Genomic DNA, 21,020 nt, shown 5'->3' on the forward strand with positions numbered 1-21,020 from the left:
TACACTCAACTCATATGGAAATCCCCTTCATCAATTGATTTCTTTATTTTTCTGGATGAAATGAATAATAAGCTCATTAATTCAAATAAGTAGACAACGAAACATTATGAACTCTGATGTAGCTTAAAACCTGGGGTTTTAAAGGTGAATAGCAATAAGACAAAGGTAATCCTGGAGCAATCTGTCTGCAAAACTCTAAAAAATAACTGGTGTTAAAGAAAAGCTGTAGAAAACTGCAGTACAAGACATACCATCTGCAGTGGTCTTTTTTGCGGTGGCGGAGCATAAGGCAATAGGGGAAGACCAAAATAGCATAACTCTCTGAAGGTGATGTTCCTTCAACCAGAGGCTTCTTATGACCAGGGTTCTGCTATTCACATTCCTCTCTTCTAAGGGATGTTCTCAAACATTTGCAATGCAGACAAGAAGTGAGTGAACTTCTGCCAGGGTTAGACGATAATGGCTTGAGGGGAATTGCATTGCATGCCTAAGTACTGAGCTCTGTTAGTGACTGCAGCAATGCTGGCTGGGTGGTCATAAATCCATTGTGGCATGCTGCATCTGTTGCACTAGTGGATGTTACTTTTTGCCGTATCTAGAGTCTTTCTGGCAATAAATATGGTCTCTGTGGCTGTTGGTTCACTGTAATTACCTGAAAATTCACTCTGGAATGCCCTGTACTGCTCCCATGATCAGTACTGGTTTCATGCTATGACTTTCTTCTCTGTCAATATCTGAAGCTCGGGCCTTCTTGGTGACTGATTTGCCTGGGTTCATCCACATGATTGCTGTGATTTGGTTTAGTTTACATACTAGCAAATATGCTAGCTTACCCCTGCCTGTCTGCGTGAAGAGTCTGGCAGGTACACATTGCGAATCCACAAGCCAATAAATGTATCATTGTTCTCTATTTGAATTCTGGGAGGCCTCAGGTAAAGCCTTTATAATATCAAAAGTTTAAATCTTTTTTTCAGTCTTCAGTTATGATTTCCAGCATCCAAGGATATGAGGTGTAAAAACTGTAAAAATCTCATGGGAAGAGGTAGGAAAATTACTAACCATCCATGCTTGTTGCTACCTTAATAATAATAATTTAGATTTCCAGCTAAGAGACAGTGATGATATTATATTAAGAGTATGCAGTAGACTATTTTAGTGCTTATAGTGACATAAAGAAATGTCATTTTATGCATAAGCAACTAATGACCATTAAAGTATTATCTGTATATCTGTTATAACTATGCTGTATTTGTCAAGATGTGGAGAACACAGGACTGGTTGGTGACACCAGAATAATGCCTAAGCTTCTGGTTGACTGCTAATGACATACCAACACTGTACTTATGAGGAAATATGGCTTGATGCAAGAATCTGTTAAAAAAAAAAAAAAAAGTTGTTCCAGTCGTTTCCCTGTTCTGCTGTTAGGACTTTATCACTGTACTTTTATGGTGCATTTAAGTTCTTTGGCATTGAGCCAGCACTGCAGAGTGTAACAGTGGCGAGTTGTGGCCTTGTAGGATGCTGGTTTTGTCAGTAACCACAGTTCTGTTATTCTTTCTAAAAAATGTTTCATCTTGGCTTCTCCTACAGGGAGGAATGTCCAAGCTCTGGTCTGGTTCATTTGTGGCAATGTCAAATGGCAGGCCACTCTTGGGGTGCTGGCACTGTGCCACAGGGAGCCTGTCTGTCATTTCCCCTTCATGGTCGTAGTCTGTGGATCACATCAGCAGGAAGAGTCACTTTCTAGTCCTGTTCCAGAATTTAGTGTGGCACGTTCCATGCAGTCACTGTGACCCCATAATAATCCTGGTCATAAAAATAGAGTGAACCTGAAAGTACAGAACAGTTTGGGAAGCAAGGTGGCTCATCACTTGGCTAGCTTGAGAGAGTTGCGCATAAAATGCTGATTTGTGACATTTGAAAATAGTGCATTTCTGTCCAATTTTTCCTAAGATAGATTGGACTATCTATCTATAGGATAGATATTATCTGTAACTCCATAGGAGTTTGGACTATATTGCATTGGGCTACATCATGTGTTGAAAGGTGTGGGAGGTTTTGGGTATTATTGGTTTTATTAACACATTTTTTGTGTGTTACCACAATTGCATCTTTATAGTCTTGAAAATAGAATGAGTTGCCTGCTGAAAGAGAGGAACAAAAATTTCTTTCTACTTTCATTCCCACCTGTTAAGAACTGCTGCCCCTTTAAACTCAAAGCTATTTGCTGACATGGAAATGTTGAAACTGTACTGATGTTTCTTTTCATAAAAATCTGGATAAAAAAGATTTTGAAGGTTTTCTTTAACAGTTCTTCCCCTGCGTTGTAAAAGTTGAACAGAACTAACTGTTAGTGAAATGTAACATAGTGGCTTATTTAAAGCCTGTATGCTAAATTTGGTTATAATTCCAAACTCATCAGTAAAATCCTCCAGTTTCCTTACTCATAGACTGTAGTGTCTGCCCCTTCCCCTGGCTACTTTTTTGCAGGTAGCTGCATTGCTTCCATGAGTAACTGTAATCTAAATACTGTCCCTAATTGGTTGTTTGCCAACTCAGGTAAAATAATGGTCAACTGTATTTTTTACGTGCTTGGACATCTACTTAGACTTCTGTTATAGGTTTTCTGGCAGATTTTGAAAGTGTTTGAATGTCTTCTATAGAGAAAAATCTAAAGAACAGAATCTGAGGACTAGGTCCAGGTAGTTTCAAATGTTGATAGTTTAATTACCTTATGAAGTTGAGGGATACTGATTTTTATTTTGTAGCTAATGTAGTCCAGTGTATGGATGGTTGACTTGAGGAAGATCACATAGTAATTTGATGTCAGAAGTGAAATTGCAAACTCTGCAGTCTTACTGCATAGGTTTAACTGTATGTTAATCCACTCTTTATATTAATATCTCAAGTATATTTTCAATACAATTCCAGTTGATTTCTTTTTTTTTCTAACTTGTATTTATGGACTGTTTTAATAGGACTTTTTAATGATTATTGCCTGGAGGATGAATGGTTGTACCTAGCAGAATTTAGTGAAAAGTTCTAGAGTCCTGAACTGGATAACTGGATAACTTTGCCTACTTCAAAGCATGAAAATACATTGCATTTTGATGTCCTCCAAAGTATTCAAAGTAACTTACTGAGTGGCAAAGGTCTATGGAATACAGATATTCTTCCTATAACCCATGCTTTGAAGGAAGAAGATTTTGGGGGTGGTCTAACTCTATTGGTTCCTATGCGGTTTTCTGGACAAGAGTGAGCAGGTGATGCTGACCCCCTTGGGAGTTTTCCTCTCTGAAGCCATGGCAGCTGTCTGTGTACCTGCTGGTTTCCTTGCTCCTGCAAGCCACACCTCTGAGACTAGTAAGAGAGAATGGAGGCTGGAATATCTGTGGAAAGCAAGTTGTATGAACGACTTCCAGGTTTGTGCCACTCCTGTAGAAGGACCCAGCTTCAGTCTCAGCTGACAACATCACCCAAAAACTCCTATAAAAAAATGTTGAAGTGTTTATTTCAACCTGTGAGATAGTCTGGTTCATTGAGGTAAATAAAACTTGAGGAAAACAGGTGTCTGAAAGCTGCATAACATTTGTGAGAGTGCAGTTGTGTTCTCTCTTGTGAGAATAGCAGTAGCCCACCTGCTTCTGTTCTGTAAAGAGTGCAGCACTATTCCAAGTAAAGCAGTTCTCATACACTGTAATTTCAAGGTGAAATTTGCAGCTTAGCTGCTCCTTCTTCCCCTCACCCTATCTAACTGTAATCTTGCCTCTGATTTTCTCTTAAAGAAAACCAAGAGGGATATAGAAAATGTCATTAAATACCTGTGTATTATTTCAATATTTTAGGGATTGAGTTTTGTCAGGTACCTGAAAAGAGTAGTTTCACTAATTCAGTAATGCTGATTTGCTTTTAAAAAATTTAAAAGTGGCTATTTTTATATCTGTAGAAGAGGATAGTGATGAAATACTAGAAGAAACTGGCAGCAAGATAAAGGCAATGTTTTAACATGTTATTAGCAAAGAGAAATCACCGTCCTCTTTAATCATGCTGGAATTTTGTCATGGATTTGTTCCCTCTGCAGATTTCTGTTCTATAGTATCACCGTAATACATAATCATGGACAAAAAAGTTCTAGTACTCTTTGGGGTATTTTGTTATTATTAAAAAAATATTGACTTTTGGTTCTTGTGAGAGGACGACAGCCTTACTTTCATAATGGGATCAGAATTTCAAAATAACCATTTTTTTTTGTAATCAAAGCATGCTTTTATTCAGGATGTAGTTTCTAGTTGATATTTGTAGAATAATTTGTTCTCAATTTAAAATAACAACAAACAAACCACAAAAACCCAGCAATGCTTCATAGTTTCATGGTTTCTCCTGAATTCCAAAATCTCTCTTAACTGCACATTACATATAAGTAAAGCCCGATGCAGTAATAATTCTTGTTTCTATTCTTAAAATAATTTCCATTCTGATAAAATAGGTTTGGTTTTATGTTTTAGGTTGCTTGGTATTCAAGCAGCAAAGCATTTGAATATTTAAGCTTTATGGATCTGTTTCTTTTTTGTGTTAAATGATTAAAAAATTAACACCTTCTTTCCATTTAAATCATGTAAATAGTTAAGACTCGTGCTGTAGCTAAGCTGATTCTTTCTCTGTTTTAAAAATAGAAAATGCTAGAGCAGTCCTTCCCTTCCCCCACTGTGTAGTCACTAGTCCAAGCTAGTAAATGTTACTGAATGGATTTCAGTGTTGTAGCCATTCTACAGTAAGTACAGCAAGATCCTCTGTGAAAAAGCGAAAGGAGGAAAAAAGGTAGTAGAAATTCATTTGTGGATGTTCGTCAGACCAGAGTACCTGCACCAATGACAGACAAGCTGTTCTCGAAAAACAAATCATGACAACAAACACTGCTGTTCAGAGGAGCCAGAATCTCCCCAAAAGACGCCTAGAAAGTATAGGGGAGTGTCCTGCCAAACGGAAAGCTAGCTGGGGTATTCTGACCAGCCAAGGTTAGTATAGCAGCCATTTCAGAAACTGTGTACTGAAATATGCTAAGCTGACCCAATTTATGATGTTCTAGCTATAAACTGGGGTTTTTTTTGGTTTTTTCTTAGCTGTAATGTAAATGCATGCTTATGCTAGTGGCACTGTATTGTCTTGCATGGGTTAACAGAAGGGTGTTGAAGCTATTTTTGTTCTTTCTGCTCTCTTATCAGCTGATCAAAAATACCGTTTCTTGTTTATCTGCCCTATTTGTTTTATGCAAGAGTTTAAGGCTTGACTTACCCTGACTTTTGCTGTCCTGTCACAAGGTAACTGGATACTGAAGGTTAATTGTTTACAAGAGGGAACCGGGGAATGAAAGGAGGGGGAGGAGTAAACTTTACATATAACTTCATATGGAAAGAGTTTATAGGTAGCTGAAACAGGAGGGAATAGAGGAACTACATGTGACAGAATTATTGTCCTCTACTAAGATACTAAAGACAAAGATATAATTGTAAGGCTTTGAATAGAGAAGTACTGAGGAGGTATTTAAGTTGCTTATCACTGACAGTTTCAGGAATGAGGAACAAACTCCATTATGATAGAAGTGTTTAGGACTCCCATTGCCTGTACCATGATTTCCTAATTTTTTTCTTAATACAAGTATGTAAAAGGGAGCATTGAGTAATTGTGAGAGTCTAAGAGGAATTTTTTTAAGAGAGTGATCATGATTCCATTTAATATTGAAGATGTTATAAGGTGTAGAGTGAGACAAAAAAAGAAATTAAGGAAATCAAACTTGAAATTCATGATAATATGTTATAAGATTAAAAACTGGAGATGTTAAAATAGCCAAGAAAGAAGAAGACAGGAAAGAGTGATTTCATATGCATAAAGGAATTATGAATTTACTATGTAGAATACAGCTATATGTTATAGGACTCAGAGTTATTCTTAAAATACCTTTGCTGATTTCCAGTACTTAGAGTTTTAGAATTAAGCAATATTCAAGAATTTAAGCACCAGTTTTCTTATCTTCTAAGTAACCATTCAACTGCAATGATACTGTAAGGTTGTATTTATTCATCAGTTTTAATATCCAGAGCATCTTTTGCCCTCATGTTGTTCACTGTTTGAATTAAGATTTTCTGACCTACAGAAATTTTTATTTATGGATATTTTAGCTAGTTAGGTCAGTAGTTCCCAAAAAGCTAGGACATTCACTCTCGGCTGAAAGGAAATTTCATAACAGTGTATTGTTAGTGTTAGCACTAGCTGCTCCTTGATGTGGTTGATGTTTAGGCTCTCTTGCTATTCTTATAAAGAATTAGGCACAATTAGTCTAGTTTTGAAATTCTGAGAATCACAGTAAAATATGGAAAGTAAAATTTTCTGAAGAATTCACCTTAACACGGTCCAGCTACTTACAGCCTCTTTTCAATTGCCAAACTGGGTATATATATTTATTGATGGACGTCTTGAAGTACTGAGAGGCTTCTGTTGCAGTTGAGATGTCTGGTTGTTGCGGTTCACTTGAATAACAGGTATGTCTTTTATCAAATCTGAAGGATGCTTCTTTCCCCCCTTACTGTTCTCTTCCATGGAAATATCCAAACCTGACTTTACTCTGCAGGCACCCTTGCAGAACAAAGGAGGAGAAAGTCATACTTCAGTGCAGTCTGTAATTAAATATGCAGATTGGAAAATGGACAAAAAGTTTTGTGAGGATGGAATATATCTTGATAAGATTTGATAGAAGGGTGAAAGGGTAGTCAGACTAGAAAAAGGTCTTCGGCCTACTGGTTTGAGGGACCACAACCAGGCTATTTTACCAAAATATCCTGGATGTGAGAAAAATCAACACACTAGGCTCAGCTTTGCTGCACAGTTGTGTACTGCTTTTAAGACTCAGGATTGGGCCCTGTGCTGCATTCTCAGGCAGACTGGGAAGATACTGAGAAATCTCAGCACATCTTGGGGAAAATTGCCTGTAGTCTGGATTAAGGCTGAGGCTGCAACTGACAAGAAAAATTATTCCAGACATAAATCCTCCAAAGTCTGCACTCGGCTCGGAATGTCTGTATGCCTTTCCTGTCACCTTCTAGCTGGGGAGGGGACTGAAAAGCCCTTATTTTGGTTTAATGACTTGTCCAAGGAAATAATAACAGCTGAAAAACATTACCAGCTGCTCCACATGTTCAAATCAAATCTGATGTGATTGAACAAGTTACTGAATTTGGAGGTTGATGTGATTTTACACCTTGGTACTCTAGCTAAGAAACACAGACTTTGCAAGCTACTTTAGGCTAGAAAAATATCCAGACAGTTGGTCCTTCAAGAAGATGGAAAAAAGAAACTGTGCATGAGCAATGGAGAGGGTAGCTGTGCTTTCATGTGACAGGAGAAGGAGCCTGACAACTTCTTCCCATGTGTGCAGGGCCCAGCACAGAACCAGCAGCAACTGCTGCTGATGTTGCCATTGTCTTCATGTACCACAATGTTGCTTCTGTTGGGAACCAAACAAGCTGTGTTTGGATATTGCTGTTGTGGTTTTTTAGGCTTTTTATAGAGTTCAGTGGCTCATTTTTCTGCCTGAAAAGCTAAATTGCAGTGCCAAGGCACTCAAAATGTTCCCTGTGCCACACTAATTTGACCCTCTAATGCATTATAACCCAGTATTTGACAGCACAGTCACATGCTATGCTCTTCAACAAAGCCCCTGCCTCCTTTGATGTGCGAGATGAATGGTGTTCTGAGAATGCATTAGGTTTATAGTCAGAAAAAATACACTCAATGTTTTCCTGTATGTTGCAAAGGTTAGAAAGCTTGTGGTGTATGGCAGGGGAAAAGGGTTAACATTTTAATGTCCCTAAAAGCAAATTCTATTCTTGTCTTAGCTGTGGCACCTATGTGTTTTAAGACCAGTCACCTAACCTAAAAGTTTCTTGGCTCATCATGGTTATTATCTAAGGCTGAAATTTCAGAAGCTCAAAGCTCTCACAACCATAATTAAACCGTGCTTTCAGTGTACCCTCAAATGCTTAACTACTCAGAAAAAAAATAAGCTATTAGATTGGTTTTACAATTTAAGCAAAAACTCTGTCTTTTGGTTCGTTAGTTATAAATTAATGTGAATGGATGATGTTCTGAAGATAGATTCAGCAGGGGGCTTGAAGTATTCATTTGTTATTGGGAGGATACCATGAAAACAGGAATATAAAATTAAGTGTTATACTTAGTTTATAGTTTGGATAGCATGTCTTAAAGAGCGAGAGATCCTGCTAGATATGGAGATACAAAAAAATTGTGAATACTAACTTGTTCATTGAATCCAGCACTGGAATGGCAAAACTGATGTGTGGTCATGTAGTGCAGGTGCATCACAGACAGAATTGTGTGGGAAAATAGATTTGCTTTGTATGGTTTTCAAGAGTAGGAAATTTTTGGCGTTTGCATTTGAAATGAAATCCCCAAATTTTGAAAGTCTGCCTTATGATAAACACTGGAAAGTATACTGGTTTGAACCAATCAAGTTTTCATTGTGTATATGCATATTTAATTTCTTAACTTTTAAATGCTTGATTTAAGATTCTTTTCAATAGTTTTCAACATCAAATATCAGTTAAGTAGTTGACACTCTTCTTTATCCTATGAGGGCTTTAAAAAAATGGATAGTTTTATAGTGCCTCAGTAAAAATCTGTTAGAACTTAATTACATATGCAAAATATCAGGCACTTTTAACAACTGGAGTGAAGTGACTCAGTTGATTTTGGGACTATAATGTTGCAGAGTTTTTCTCCTGTAGTTATTGATCCTGTCTGTTGCAACAGTTGCCACAAACTGAAGAACTCAGAATATGTCTTATGAAATAAAAGGTAACAGTGCTTATCTTAATAAATAGCATTTGTTGGTTTTGCAGAAATAAATATTAGCTACAACACTTTCCAAATACTCTGTTTCTCATCTCCCAATAATGAGCTGTGTCAGGCTTCTGTTTTCAGTTCTTCTTTGATGATACTGCTTCTTCTGAGGACTGGGACACAATCTATTTAGCCTTAGGGCAGTAATTTTCTTAAGTGCTGAGCTCTGGTATAAATATTCTCTCAATGAAGTCACTAAGAAGACTTTCATTCATTACAGTTCTTCTTTTGAAAGTCCAGCTTTTAATGTACCTTTTATAGTGACTCAGGCTGTTTTGTTTTGTTTTGTTTTGTTTGTGAAGACGAAACAAATTTTTAGAAATAAACACAACAAGATGGCATGACTGAAGGTAATGACTCTTGTGAAAATATTTTTAGTTAGTATTTTACTACTCTGATTACAACTGCAGGAATGACTTATTAATAATTGTAGGCAGATATAAAGGAGTGAATTTTGTAGGAATATGTGAGAAAGAGAACATTAATGACTTAGAAATGGATCAAAGTCAGAATTGCAAATCTCCATTTTTGAGCATTTTCACTGAGAATTATGTATTCACTGCTGAGAATAGCTGTCAACATCCCAATTTAACAAGCAAAGAATATTTTAGAAGATATTTGAGGCAATAGTGAACTACTAAAAGAAAACCCTGGTTTAGTATACAGATCAAACAGCATTTGAAACATGTTCAGAATATTATTTCAGATCATTCTTTTATATTATGTGTATTATTCAAATTATTTCTTTTCTAGATATGAGTAATGAGTAAAATAACATACATGCATTTGGCAGTACTTCCCTTAAAAATCTATGTAGTAACACTGATTTCTTAGGATATAAAACTGTCTCTTTACATGAGGTTTAGAAAGGGGGAGTTTTTTCTGCAGTTTATTCATATCAACTGAGTTTCTCTTTTGTTGAAATTCCAGTTATCTGTCTTTGAAGGCAAATGCACCGATACTGGCACTTTGAGAAGTTGTTATGATAAAAAAGAAATGTGAAAAATTAACAAAAATAGCCACAGTCCTTTAACATGAGAAAAGAAATGGGCAACTTGTACACGCTCATATCTTCGAGCTATGTTTACTGAAGGGTGAAAGTTCATATTACAGGGAGCTGCTGATCTCCTTCCGAACATAGCTGGAGTATATTAAGAATGGCCCAACTAGCAAGAGCAGATTTTTTTTATTATTATTTTATTTTTTTTTTATTTTCCAGATTGAAAGAAATGAGTAGGATTTATAATTGCAATTGGCTGGAAGTGCCATGGGGAGATGGAGATTTAGGTATTGTATGATGATTTGTAACTTTTTTTTTAACTTCACTTGTTAATACAGTGAATATATTTAATCTTTCTTGTTAATGGTTACAAAGCAATAGTGCTTTGTAATAATTTGGCCTCCTGGTAAACTATACATCAGAGAACTTGAAACTAATGTGGCTTAGAGATCCTTTATATTCTTCATCTGTCGGAGACAACATCAGTAGGGAACTAATATATTAACAATTTTGGAATAGCCTGTGTTTGCTAATAGTGTTGTTACAGACAGCAATGAATGAAAAAGTGTCCTTGTTTATATTCTTGCTAATGCCTTCTAAGTGAGAGACATAGTAAGTTTGTAGATTAGCAGAAGGCAACAATCTAGGCAAAGAATTTAAGACACCTTTGATGTTTATTTGTGATATTTATTCTTACCCCTGTGGTATTTAATAATTAATTACTATGTATACCAACCAATCAGTTGGAATGTAAATTTTTTCTCCAAACTTGGTTGGCACAAAATATTTCTGCTTATAGATTTTATTTGCAGAAGAGATGATACAAGCATTTTGTATTTAATGGATTTACCATTAAATACATCTGGCTGACAGATATCTCTACATGAAGATAGTTTTATAAGGTAGGTCTATGTGCCAAACAGAGGTTACAATGGGATCTGGCATAATTTTATTCTCAAATGTCATTGGAGTAATTAACAGACTTCTTCTGATCAATCCAAGAATGAAGGAGGTGAAGGAAAGAAAGGTGAAAAATTGTTGTTTTCAGATCCTACCTGCATCTTTGTTCTGTTTATACATGACTCTAAAAATGTCTGAAGTGTGATTGTATTTAATGGACAGAAAAACTCCATGACACAATTTTATAGGATGTTTTTCTATATAATTAGTTACGCTTTTTTTTCCCCCATTGAGCAGGATAAACTGTCGAGAGAGACATGTTCTTGTATATAGAGACAGGGAGACAAAATACAAAAAGCAACCTCTAAATACAGATTTAAATCTTTTTTTTTTTGAGGAATTCTTCACAGCTGCCAGCAGGAGAACTTAGTGGATCTAATTCATTTGAATTAGAACAAGTTGAGTGCTCATTCAAGTAATACTGCAGAAGAAGGAAAACATTGATCCAAATACTCATTGTGATTACACACATCGGTGTATTCTACTACAGTAGAATAAATCTATCTGATTATTGGGATGACAGTGAAAGTACTTCTCTTTTGTCAAAATTGGGTCACTTTAATATTTCTGAACTCTGTTTTTTGTGGTATAATAACCCTTAAAATCCCAATCACTTTATGTGTGGGTGTTTTTAGCTGTTATTCTGACTAACAATAAGAATTTCAAAACATTACATTAAATAAGCTTGAAGTAGAAAATACAGGGAATGATGTGTGTGCACGTGTATATATGTGCACACACATATAATAAGAGCTTAGTGCAAATAATTCTGACAGAGTATTGGAAACTGGGTCTTGCCAGTGGTCCATCTACTCTGGCAGATCAAAGAGCACAAGGAGCTTCACACATACAGGATACTCTGACATAATAGAAATCTCCCTGCATTTTTAAAATCAGGTTTATAAAGCCTTAGTCTCATATATTTTGACTTCCGTGATCAGCTTTATGTACTTTTATGATAAATACTCAGCTGTGCTTTTATTTTGCTAAGTTTTTGATCTCAATAGTGTTCAGTAGTGCTGAGTTACAAAGAGCAGTTATATGTTCTCTAAGATGCAGCCTTATCTCTCTGTAAGTTTTAGTTTCATTCCCTAACACCTCTAGGAAAATTGAGGTTTTATCTACATTTTCCTATTGTGCGCTATTTCACATGTTTTTAACTATCCCTTAATTTCTTTTCAGGTTGAGCAGCTTTAATCTTTTTAGTCATTCTTCATGTGATTTCAGGGGGTTGTTTATAGTAACCAAAAGTGTACTTTCTGAAACAGGCTGGTGAACAGAAGGGGACCAATAGGAAACAGAAATAGGGTCTATTTCTGGTGTGTAGTTATCTTAGAGTTTGGACTGATAATTGCCAGTGATTGAGCAACAGCCTTCTCATTTAAGGTTAACTGCCTTGTCACTAAAATGCAGTAACTGGCTCTGTAGGCAGTTCCTGTCCATTGCAAGGGACAAAGTCAAAGACCTTTACGCATTGAAGATTCATCTGCCTGTGTTATCAGTTCATCATATTTAGTTAATTCTCTCTATGTTTCTTCAGGGATTTTGGAGGGCTTGATATAACTCACACGAGTGATTGTATTAGTATTTTACAGTTTTAGTGATTTTCTTCTTACAGGAAAAAATATCGGTAATTCATAATACATTTTAAAGATGGTTCTTCCTTGCACAGTCTGTCAAAACTCGATTTGCAAAATTCATTAAATGAATTGGTATCAGCTACGCCTGCAAACCTGAATGGCTAGAAGGAACCTGTTCAGTATCCAATCTTCTAGAGGAAAGGGCAGGTCCCTCACCAAGAGCTGCAGGATGACTCTGGAACCTAGGCTGGGAGTTACGGGGGGTATGTGTGTGAAGACTGGGTTGTTGTTGTGTTCCTGTTTTGTTTTTCTCCTTTCTTTTTTGAGGGTGATAAATAAATGCCAAACTTTTACAGTAAGCATATCTAATTGTTTTTAGGCCTAATAGTTTATGGAATGAGAACTTAGACTTAATATCATATTTCTACTATAGTAATTTTTTTAGCGTGGTTCTCACTGTATTTCTCTACTTGCAATAGTGTAGTAGCTGCAAATTAATCTCATCATACACAGGGATTTCCACATTGATTTTCATATACATCAGCTTCTTCATGACTTCTTTGGGCAGGTTTATGTCTGCTTTAAGTTCAAATAAGCTTATATATCAACTACAAAAATAAGTTATATTACTTGTATTAAAAATAAACAATGCAAAAATAGAAGTGGAAAATATAGTAATTGATGAATTTTTAAGTAAGATTAATGAGATCAGTATCTCAATATTTTATTATCTGTACCTCATAATCATTTATTAGAGATGTTTACAGTAAATAATAGAGCAGGTTTTATTGTTTAGAAACTGGTAATTTGAAATATAGTCACTAAAGAGGAAAAATTAATGTCACAGGACAATTGACTTCGTTCTGTGCATTATAGTTTCTGCCTTGCTCTATGCATTCCAAACCCTTTGTAATTCACATGGTTTATTCAATAAATGTTGTTCTTGTATAGGTTCTTGGGCAGATCGCTCACCTCTGCATGAGGCAGCCAGTCAAGGACGTCTTCTTTCTCTAAAGACTTTATTGTCACAGGTAAAGGCTGTGTTCTTACAGTTATTTATTTTTAATGTTACTTAATTTCTCAGCGTAGATTATTAATGCAAATTTAGTATGTTTGGTTTGCTTTTTTTTCACTTGAATTTTTCAGAGCAATACACATGTAGGAATTTTTCATATTAAAATATATAAGTTAGTATTTAAAATATTTCCTCTGTATATTTTAAAGTCTCCCCCCCAAAAAAAAAAATTACGAAAATTGTGACTAAATGTATGTTAGTCTTCCCCTCTTGCATGGTATAAATTGTTGTAGTTACACTGCTTTAAACTCCTTTGAATAAATAGAGCTAGTCAGGAAGATACTAGGTAATGAGAAGAATCACTGAAAGATTCTGGGTTTTGCATAGTTGTCATTTAAGAAAAATAATATTTTGTTAATAGTAAAGGGAGAGACTCAAACTGTTAAATTTCAATATTACAGTACTGTCCTATCAGCTATTTTAATACTGCATAATTATACTATAGATCCCTATTAGTTCTTAAGAATCAAACAGCATCAACTGCAGAAAACTTCAAGGGCTTGATGATTTTATCAATCCAATGAATATTTTCCTTGCTAAAATTCATGGCTTTGGATATTTCAAAACTTAAGTCAGAGGATCATTGAGTCACTTTAGAGTTTAGACTCAGATCCTTGTTGTGTTTCAAAGATCACCAAGAGAAGAGATGCACCTCTGTTCTGGGGTTTCACTGTTAAATTTTTTCCATATAACTAATTGGAATTTAGCATGTTCCAACTTGGGTCTGTTGTCTTTTGCCCTATCACTGTGCATCTCAGCAGTCTGTTTCAATTTTCTTTATACCCTCTATGTCCTATGCTTATTTCTAATTAAAAAAAAAAAAAGAAAAAAAAGAAGAGTTGAGAATTTACTTTTATTCTGTTATACACTGATTGATGAAAGATTCTTTCTATGCTCATTGAGGATTTACTTATTGCAAGTTCTGTTTTAAACCTATTTAGAATATTTTAAACTATTCATTTGAACAGTAGTGTGAGGGACTGACTCTTAATAGCTTTTGTATGATCTTTAAATGTCATTCACATCTATTTTAGGGGTACAATGTAGACACACTAACAATTGACCAAGTAACTCCACTTCATGAAGCCTGCCTGGGAGATCATGTAGGATGCGCAAGAATCCTCCTTGAAGCAGGAGCAAATGTAAGGCTTTGGGGTTTGGGTTTTTTTTAGCATGAAGTCCAATGCTAACCTTGGTTTAACTGAGAAGGATATATTCCTTGATTTTTATTTTTGATTGGTATTTCCCTCTACTCACCCTATTGGTTGTGTTCATCTCATTTATTTACAATAAGCTGCCATCTGAATGCTAGCAAAGGACAGTGATGGGCGGACACTGAGAGTAATGAATTGGGGAGTATCTGTTAGCAGTATTCATCAAGTGTTTCTAAAATATGGAATGCATTTCTCTCCTCTACTGGTTTCCTTTTTGCTTTGAGTGGCTTTCAGGAGACTGTTCTTTTAATCATCAGAATGCCTGTTGTCACACTACTCCTGTGTGCACTTAAAATTCCTTGGTCTGAGTACAAAAAAGCACTTCCTCTTTTCTGTACTGACATAGACTGTCTTATCTTTTATCCCAAAACAAAAATGGGACTTTATAGATCACTTTCACTACAATTCCTGCTGACATCAGAGTTCAGATGCATACCTTCCCTAGTCTCTGATCTTTGCAATTCAAATATTTACTGTCCTTACAAATTCAGGTTTGAAAAACATGTAGAATATATCTATGTTATAACAGGAAAAAAAAAAAGATACATAAATGTTTCCAAAAACAATGCCTCTCCACTTTACATTGCACAAGGATTTTAAAGATAGAAAACTATAGACACTATAGAAAAAACTATAGGAAAAAATTTCATTTTCACACCTGATTTATTTTTAGTACTTTTGATTGGTTTGGTGGTTTTGGGGGTGTATGAAAGATGATAGGCCAGAGTCCTGGAAGGAGCCCTCTCCTAATACCTGTGCTCCTTCCTTTAGTATTATTAGCCCTCACAGAGTTGCCTAGTTTCTCTCCTTCTTCTCTCAGACTGGAAATACTCAGTTAACCAGTGCAGTGATGAGGTTTGGTATAAAAACAGTGAGCCTGTGCTATTAGCTTTGCCTCCATCCTGTGAAATATCACTCCAACCTGGAGCCTAAAACTACAGAAGAAAATGGCAAATAATTCTCACATTTAATATGAACTTGCCAGAGCTGCGGAGAGAAGGTCCCTGTTAACCTGTTACTACCAAAGTTCAGTGAAACAAGCTCAGTGCAATGACTTTTGAAAATTATTTACTCCCCAGATATCAAAGTGTGCTCTTTAGTATTCCAGGTATATTTTAGTTTATTCAACATAGTTTAACAAGAATATTAGTAAACTAATTTCAAATGAAGGGTGTGGTATGAGGAAGACAGTAGGACAGGGACTGGTCAGTTGAGCTATTATTCTAACGAGTATCTTTTTTTGTGTGTGTGTGTGTTTTAATGCAATTTCTAACTATTTCCTGTTTAAAAATCTACCTTTCTTTCAATTCTGTTCTTAAATAGATTATATGTATTCTAGGTAAATGCCACAACAATTGATGGAGTGACACCTTTATTTAATGCCTGTTCGAGAGGCAGTGCAGCATGTGCTGAGCTCCTGTTACAGTATGGTGCCAAAGCTCAGTGGGAGTCCTGTCTGCCTTCACCAACTCATGAAGCAGCCAGCAGAGGTAAGAAATTACCTGCTGAATAAACATGGGGCAGTTGACCAATATCTCAGTAACAGGGTTAAGAAATGTGTGAGGTTTTGTCTGAGACAGCTTACTGAAGTTGAGCAAACTCTGTCGTGCTTTGTACTGACAGGTCACAGTGAATGTCTGGAGGTACTGATATCCTGGGGTATAGATGTTGACCAAGACCTTCCTCATTTAGGAACACCTCTGTATGTAGCTTGCGTTTCACAGCAGATCCATTGCATTCGAAAGCTTCTTTATGCAGGTATGTAATGATTTAAATAAAAATATTACTAGTCTGTAAAATCAGCATACTCTACTCACCTTTAAAGTTAGCTCTGCTGAGTCATTGGAACTAGAACACTTCCTTGCAGGGCTCTACTTCAAATGTTATGCTGTGATGTGTGTTTTCTTACAATAAATTACTGTGTCTTTCTTTTTTTGGTGATATAGTGAGTGTATGACCAAAAAAGGAAGCAAGACAAGTAAGAATGGATGTTCAAAATTTTTAGCACCTACTACAGATTTGTAGCTATTCATTTTCTGTAGGAAAGACAAGGATAAAAAATCAGCTTTGAAAAAGGAATTCTATGTAGCGATCACTGAGATTTCAACAGAACTATTTTAGCAATGTAGTCCCACCTTCTTTCATTCTTCAGAATATTCTCTTTGATCTTTTCACAAGGCAGTGAGGCTGAGTAGCAGAGGGAAGAGGTAAAAGGTAATTGATCCTAAATTTCACAAATTTCAAAATAACAAATTTCCTAAATTTCGTTATTTATTTAATCAACTGGAAAGAGATGTTGGAGGCTTGCTCTGTTTTAGTACAAACCCAGGGACACAATGGGCATAGCTACAGGATCATTTGCTGTGCTTCAGGTAATGACATACAGGGCTTTCATGTCCTGTAGCACAATGAAGGAAAATATATATATAAGAATAATTCAGCCCTGCTATCATTGCACCAGAATTGTTTTTCTAGCTGATTGCATGTTATATTTAGAACTTAAACAGCTAAGTTGTTTCTCATTGATTCAGTCTCTTTAGATGATTAATTATCCTATGTCATGATTTTTCATATTTAAGAACAGCAAAAGTATAATTAGCATATTTGGGGATTCAAATACTACCATACATTAAAAAAAGCAATAGAATGGCTTATTCTACATATTTTGGCTCCCTGGAATAGAAAAGGATATGTAAACTGAGAACATAAGTAACTACTTAAGTAAGTCTGAATTTTTTCATATTTTATTGATTTGTAAGAATGTATTAGAAGTTGGAAAGCAAATAGACAATGAAATAAGCAAGAAAATGGTACTGCAGGAGTATTCTCAAATTGTTACTATTGAGAACAGTGAGTTGTTCAGACTTCAAATCTAATTGCTAGGCCTGTGACATTAATAAATTATTTTACTCAAAAGGGAATTTAAAAGGCAAAAAGTGTTGGTTCAGGGAGTAAAGTTGGAACACAAGCTTATTTTTGGTCTCACAAGATCAGCAAATGTCTCTTAAGAAGTCTGGGTTTTTATTCTACTAGAATAATCTAGAAAACTGTTGGGGCAAACTCAGTTTTAGGGGGTCTATCAGCTTGCCTGTAAGGGAAATTCTTTCATACTGGCTGGTTTGGTTTAACTCTTATATGGATTTTTTTTCTTGAATATGAGTGCATTACTGCAAATTAATTTAATCAATTTTAATTTAAAATAAGTTAACAATTCTTTCTGAATACAAAAGTGTAATAATTAGAATTCCATGATTGGGAGAATTAATAGTACAGGGCTTTTTTCCCTATTAGATTTCTTGACTGTGTATCCTACCTTAATTTAAATTAAGTCATTTATAGATAAATCCTTGATAAAGGTTGGATGGGATGGGGAGTCTATAACAAACCCTTTGCCAGCTTCAACACATGAAAAACTATAAAGCAGCCTTTTTGAGTTGGTGTACCTGTAAAAATATACATACAAAACCTCAGTTTAGTGATTTTTTCTAAATATTCAAATAAGGAAGGTATATTTTTATGTAGTGCAAATTTTTGTAAATGTGTACAAAAAGTACTTTTTTATAATTAGGGCAACAATGATGCTCATGTGACCTGATTTGATTTTTCTTTTTATCTGGTTGTACTTAGGTAATAAACCATAGGATAAAAAACCCTGTATTGATATGGTTAGCTGTAGTTCTATGCAATGGAATTAATAAAGTGGCTAAATGCACTGTGGCATTCTAGGACGTTCTAGGACAGTGGGTTTTTTTGTTTATTTTGTAGCTCCATTTTTACTCAATGACAATTTTAATTAATCTCTTCTGACATCTCTTTATGTGCATCTACCCACCAGGTGCCAATGTGCAGAAAGGAAAGCATTTGCAAACTCCACTCCATGCTGCTGCCCAGCATTCTAGTACAGAGATCGTAAACTTACTCCTTGAATTTGGGGCAGACATAAATGCCAAAAATTCAGATTTTGAGAGGCCTGTTGATTTAGCTGCTCCTAGCAGTTTAGTGGAGAGACTGCTGCTCTTCCATGAAGGTAAGTTTTATGTGTGTGTTTTTGCAACTGTAACTTGTATTATTAAAAAAAAACCCCTAAACCCACCCAAAAAAAACCCAACTCAACAACCCAAACAACCCATGTTATAGATGTTACATTGTGCTTTATTAAATGAATATATTAGCATTCAGGTAATTTCCTCAGGAATATTTAGTCTCAGGCTAGATAGAGCCCATTGACCAAGCAGCATCAAAATTTATACAAGCTGAACAAGTGTCATCTTATGTTTTTTGGGTGTTTACATAAGTCAGCATTTAAAGCTACATTTTTAATGGCCGTTACAGACCTTGTTAAAAAGAAACCAAGTATTTAAATTTCAGATTAAAAATATATTTAATTTTGTTCAGCTGTCAAAATATCTTTAAAAATATATTTTTAAGTGCATATAAAGGACTTAATTTTTATTGTGGGCAAAAAGTACAAAAAATTTCATTTTCTAAATTTTCTTTATGAAATTATAAGAACCTGAAAAACAGGAGTTGACACTCAAGAGTCCCTCAAAACTCTTAAAGGTCTGTTGCCTTGGAGAGAGAATATTCCTAAGGGAACTGGATTTGTTCAGACTGACCTATGTGTAATGTAAAAATAAGCTACAAGAGAAAGAAACTATTTCAATAACTGTGAGCATCTCTTTAGAGGTCAACTTAAGGAAACAGCTCTGTAGTCTGAATGCTGTTAACAAAACCCCTCTAAAACCTTTAGGTTTTCATAAATTTACCAAGACTAGTAGTATTTTTGAAAGTCATGGCAAAGATGTCAAAAAAAATTACTTGGCAAGAAACAAATATGGGTTTATTGTCCAGAAAAACAGCAGTGTTCATTTTGAGGGAGTGGGGGGCAGAGGGATAGAGGCATTATGATGAGCTAGTAAGATCACTGAACATGAACCAGGGGCTTGGGGTATTTTGGCTGCTTATTCTTGATGCAGCGATGCATCAGGAGTGCAGCTTGTACTGCCGTAGCAGGTATGTCACCTGTTCTGGGAATTTAAAAAAACAACAACCTTGCAGTTTTTAAAATTATTTTCTGGGAGCAGGCTTTTAATTTAAAAACACTGACCTTACCTTGCTTTTTTCAGTATTACCCTAACTATGAACAAGGTTTTAGCAGCCCCAGTCTTTATCTTTGAGGGCAGAAAGGCAATGAAGGAAAAGAAATGAAGAAAAAGGCCAAATTTGCAAAATGTGAACATTTTTTTAAAGAAATCCCATTATTGTGCAAGACTGCTGTAAAACAAAGTCCTGGCTTTTATTGTTGTGGATTAAACTCCTTCCTTTATCGTTTGCAGCCACACCATCCTCTCTGTGTCAGCTCTGCCGACTACGTATCCGAAATTACATAGGAAGAGCTAGACTGCATCTTGTTCCACAGCTCCAGTTGCCAACAATACTGAAGAATTTCTTACAGTACAGATAACATAGTAATTAAGTGTTAGAAACTTAAATAGCAAGTACTTTTTCTTCTCTCTGTTTATTGTACATTTTATCTAAAGAACTGCTGGGCGGAAAAAGAGCCTTTTGCATATTGCTTAAAAAAATTGTATCTTTGACATCTGGTGTTGGTAATGTAATAGTAACTGGGAGCCATTCAGCAACTAGTACCATGGTGCTAATAAAGCTGAATTGAATAAGTGTGCTGATACTCTGGGACGTGATTATATAGCTTTACCTTAATACTCAATAGCTTTAGTGCTGTTAATTTTGTGTTTATATTTTTAAAATCTCTTTGACACACCTGAACCACAAAGAGTTTCTTCATTATTATCTGTTAAGTTTGTCCATTTGGAGTCAGTATTGTATGTGTTTTTAAATTTCTATTGTTCATGTATCTAAAAATACTTGGTGATAGGTGCGCTATATACATTGATAAAAATAAAACGATTGGATGTCATTTTTTTTCTTTTTCTTTATATAGACGATTAATTAATGAAAAACTTCCTTTATTCTTCCTCACTGCCTGTGTTGTGAAATGGAATTAAGCTGCTGTGAACATGATCTCTGTTTTTCATAGAATCTCTGTTTATTGATACAATTCATAGCTTTAAAAATTCCAGACGAATATTTCTCAAAAGCCTTAATGCTGAGGTACTTTTGATCTCCTCTTGTAAAACAAAATCATATGGGCTCTTTCCTTATCTTTTCATAATAATGCTGTATCACAGCTCATTGGCATATTAAATAATTATTTGCCTCAGGGAAAGGTATACTTTAATGTGCAGTATTTCTATGAG

At 35.4% G+C, this 21,020-nt stretch overlaps 1 protein-coding gene across 6 annotated transcripts in view; it reads left to right on the top strand.

Moving 5' to 3' along the window:
• ASB5 (ankyrin repeat and SOCS box containing 5) overlaps positions 1–20,680 on the top strand; it is a 40,497-nt gene extending 19,817 nt beyond the window's left edge. For 2 of the 6 annotated variants that reach the window (XM_051790466.1, XM_051790465.1), the window contains exons 2-8: positions 10,133–10,200; positions 13,405–13,484; positions 14,563–14,670; positions 16,082–16,232; positions 16,366–16,500; positions 18,578–18,769; positions 20,079–20,680. In XM_051790466.1, coding sequence (XP_051646426.1) covers positions 10,143–10,200; positions 13,405–13,484; positions 14,563–14,670; positions 16,082–16,232; positions 16,366–16,500; positions 18,578–18,769; positions 20,079–20,206 — 852 coding nt within the window. In that variant the 5' untranslated portion in view covers positions 10,133–10,142 and the 3' untranslated portion in view covers positions 20,207–20,680. Of the gene's footprint in view, positions 1–4,904; positions 5,016–6,521; positions 6,537–10,132; positions 10,201–13,404; positions 13,485–14,562; positions 14,671–16,081; positions 16,233–16,365; positions 16,501–18,577; positions 18,770–20,078 lie in introns of those variants that run through there. The other 4 variants (XM_051790467.1, XM_051790462.1, XM_051790463.1 and 1 more) reach the window with 3 other exon arrangements.
• The last annotated feature ends 340 nt before the right edge of the window (positions 20,681–21,020 follow it).

The sequence above is a fragment of the Manacus candei genome, unplaced genomic scaffold (assembly GCF_025592945.1).
Source record: "Manacus candei isolate 608988 ecotype Guabito, Panama unplaced genomic scaffold, ASM2559294v1 h1tg000028l, whole genome shotgun sequence".
NCBI lineage: Eukaryota > Metazoa > Chordata > Aves > Passeriformes > Pipridae > Manacus > Manacus candei.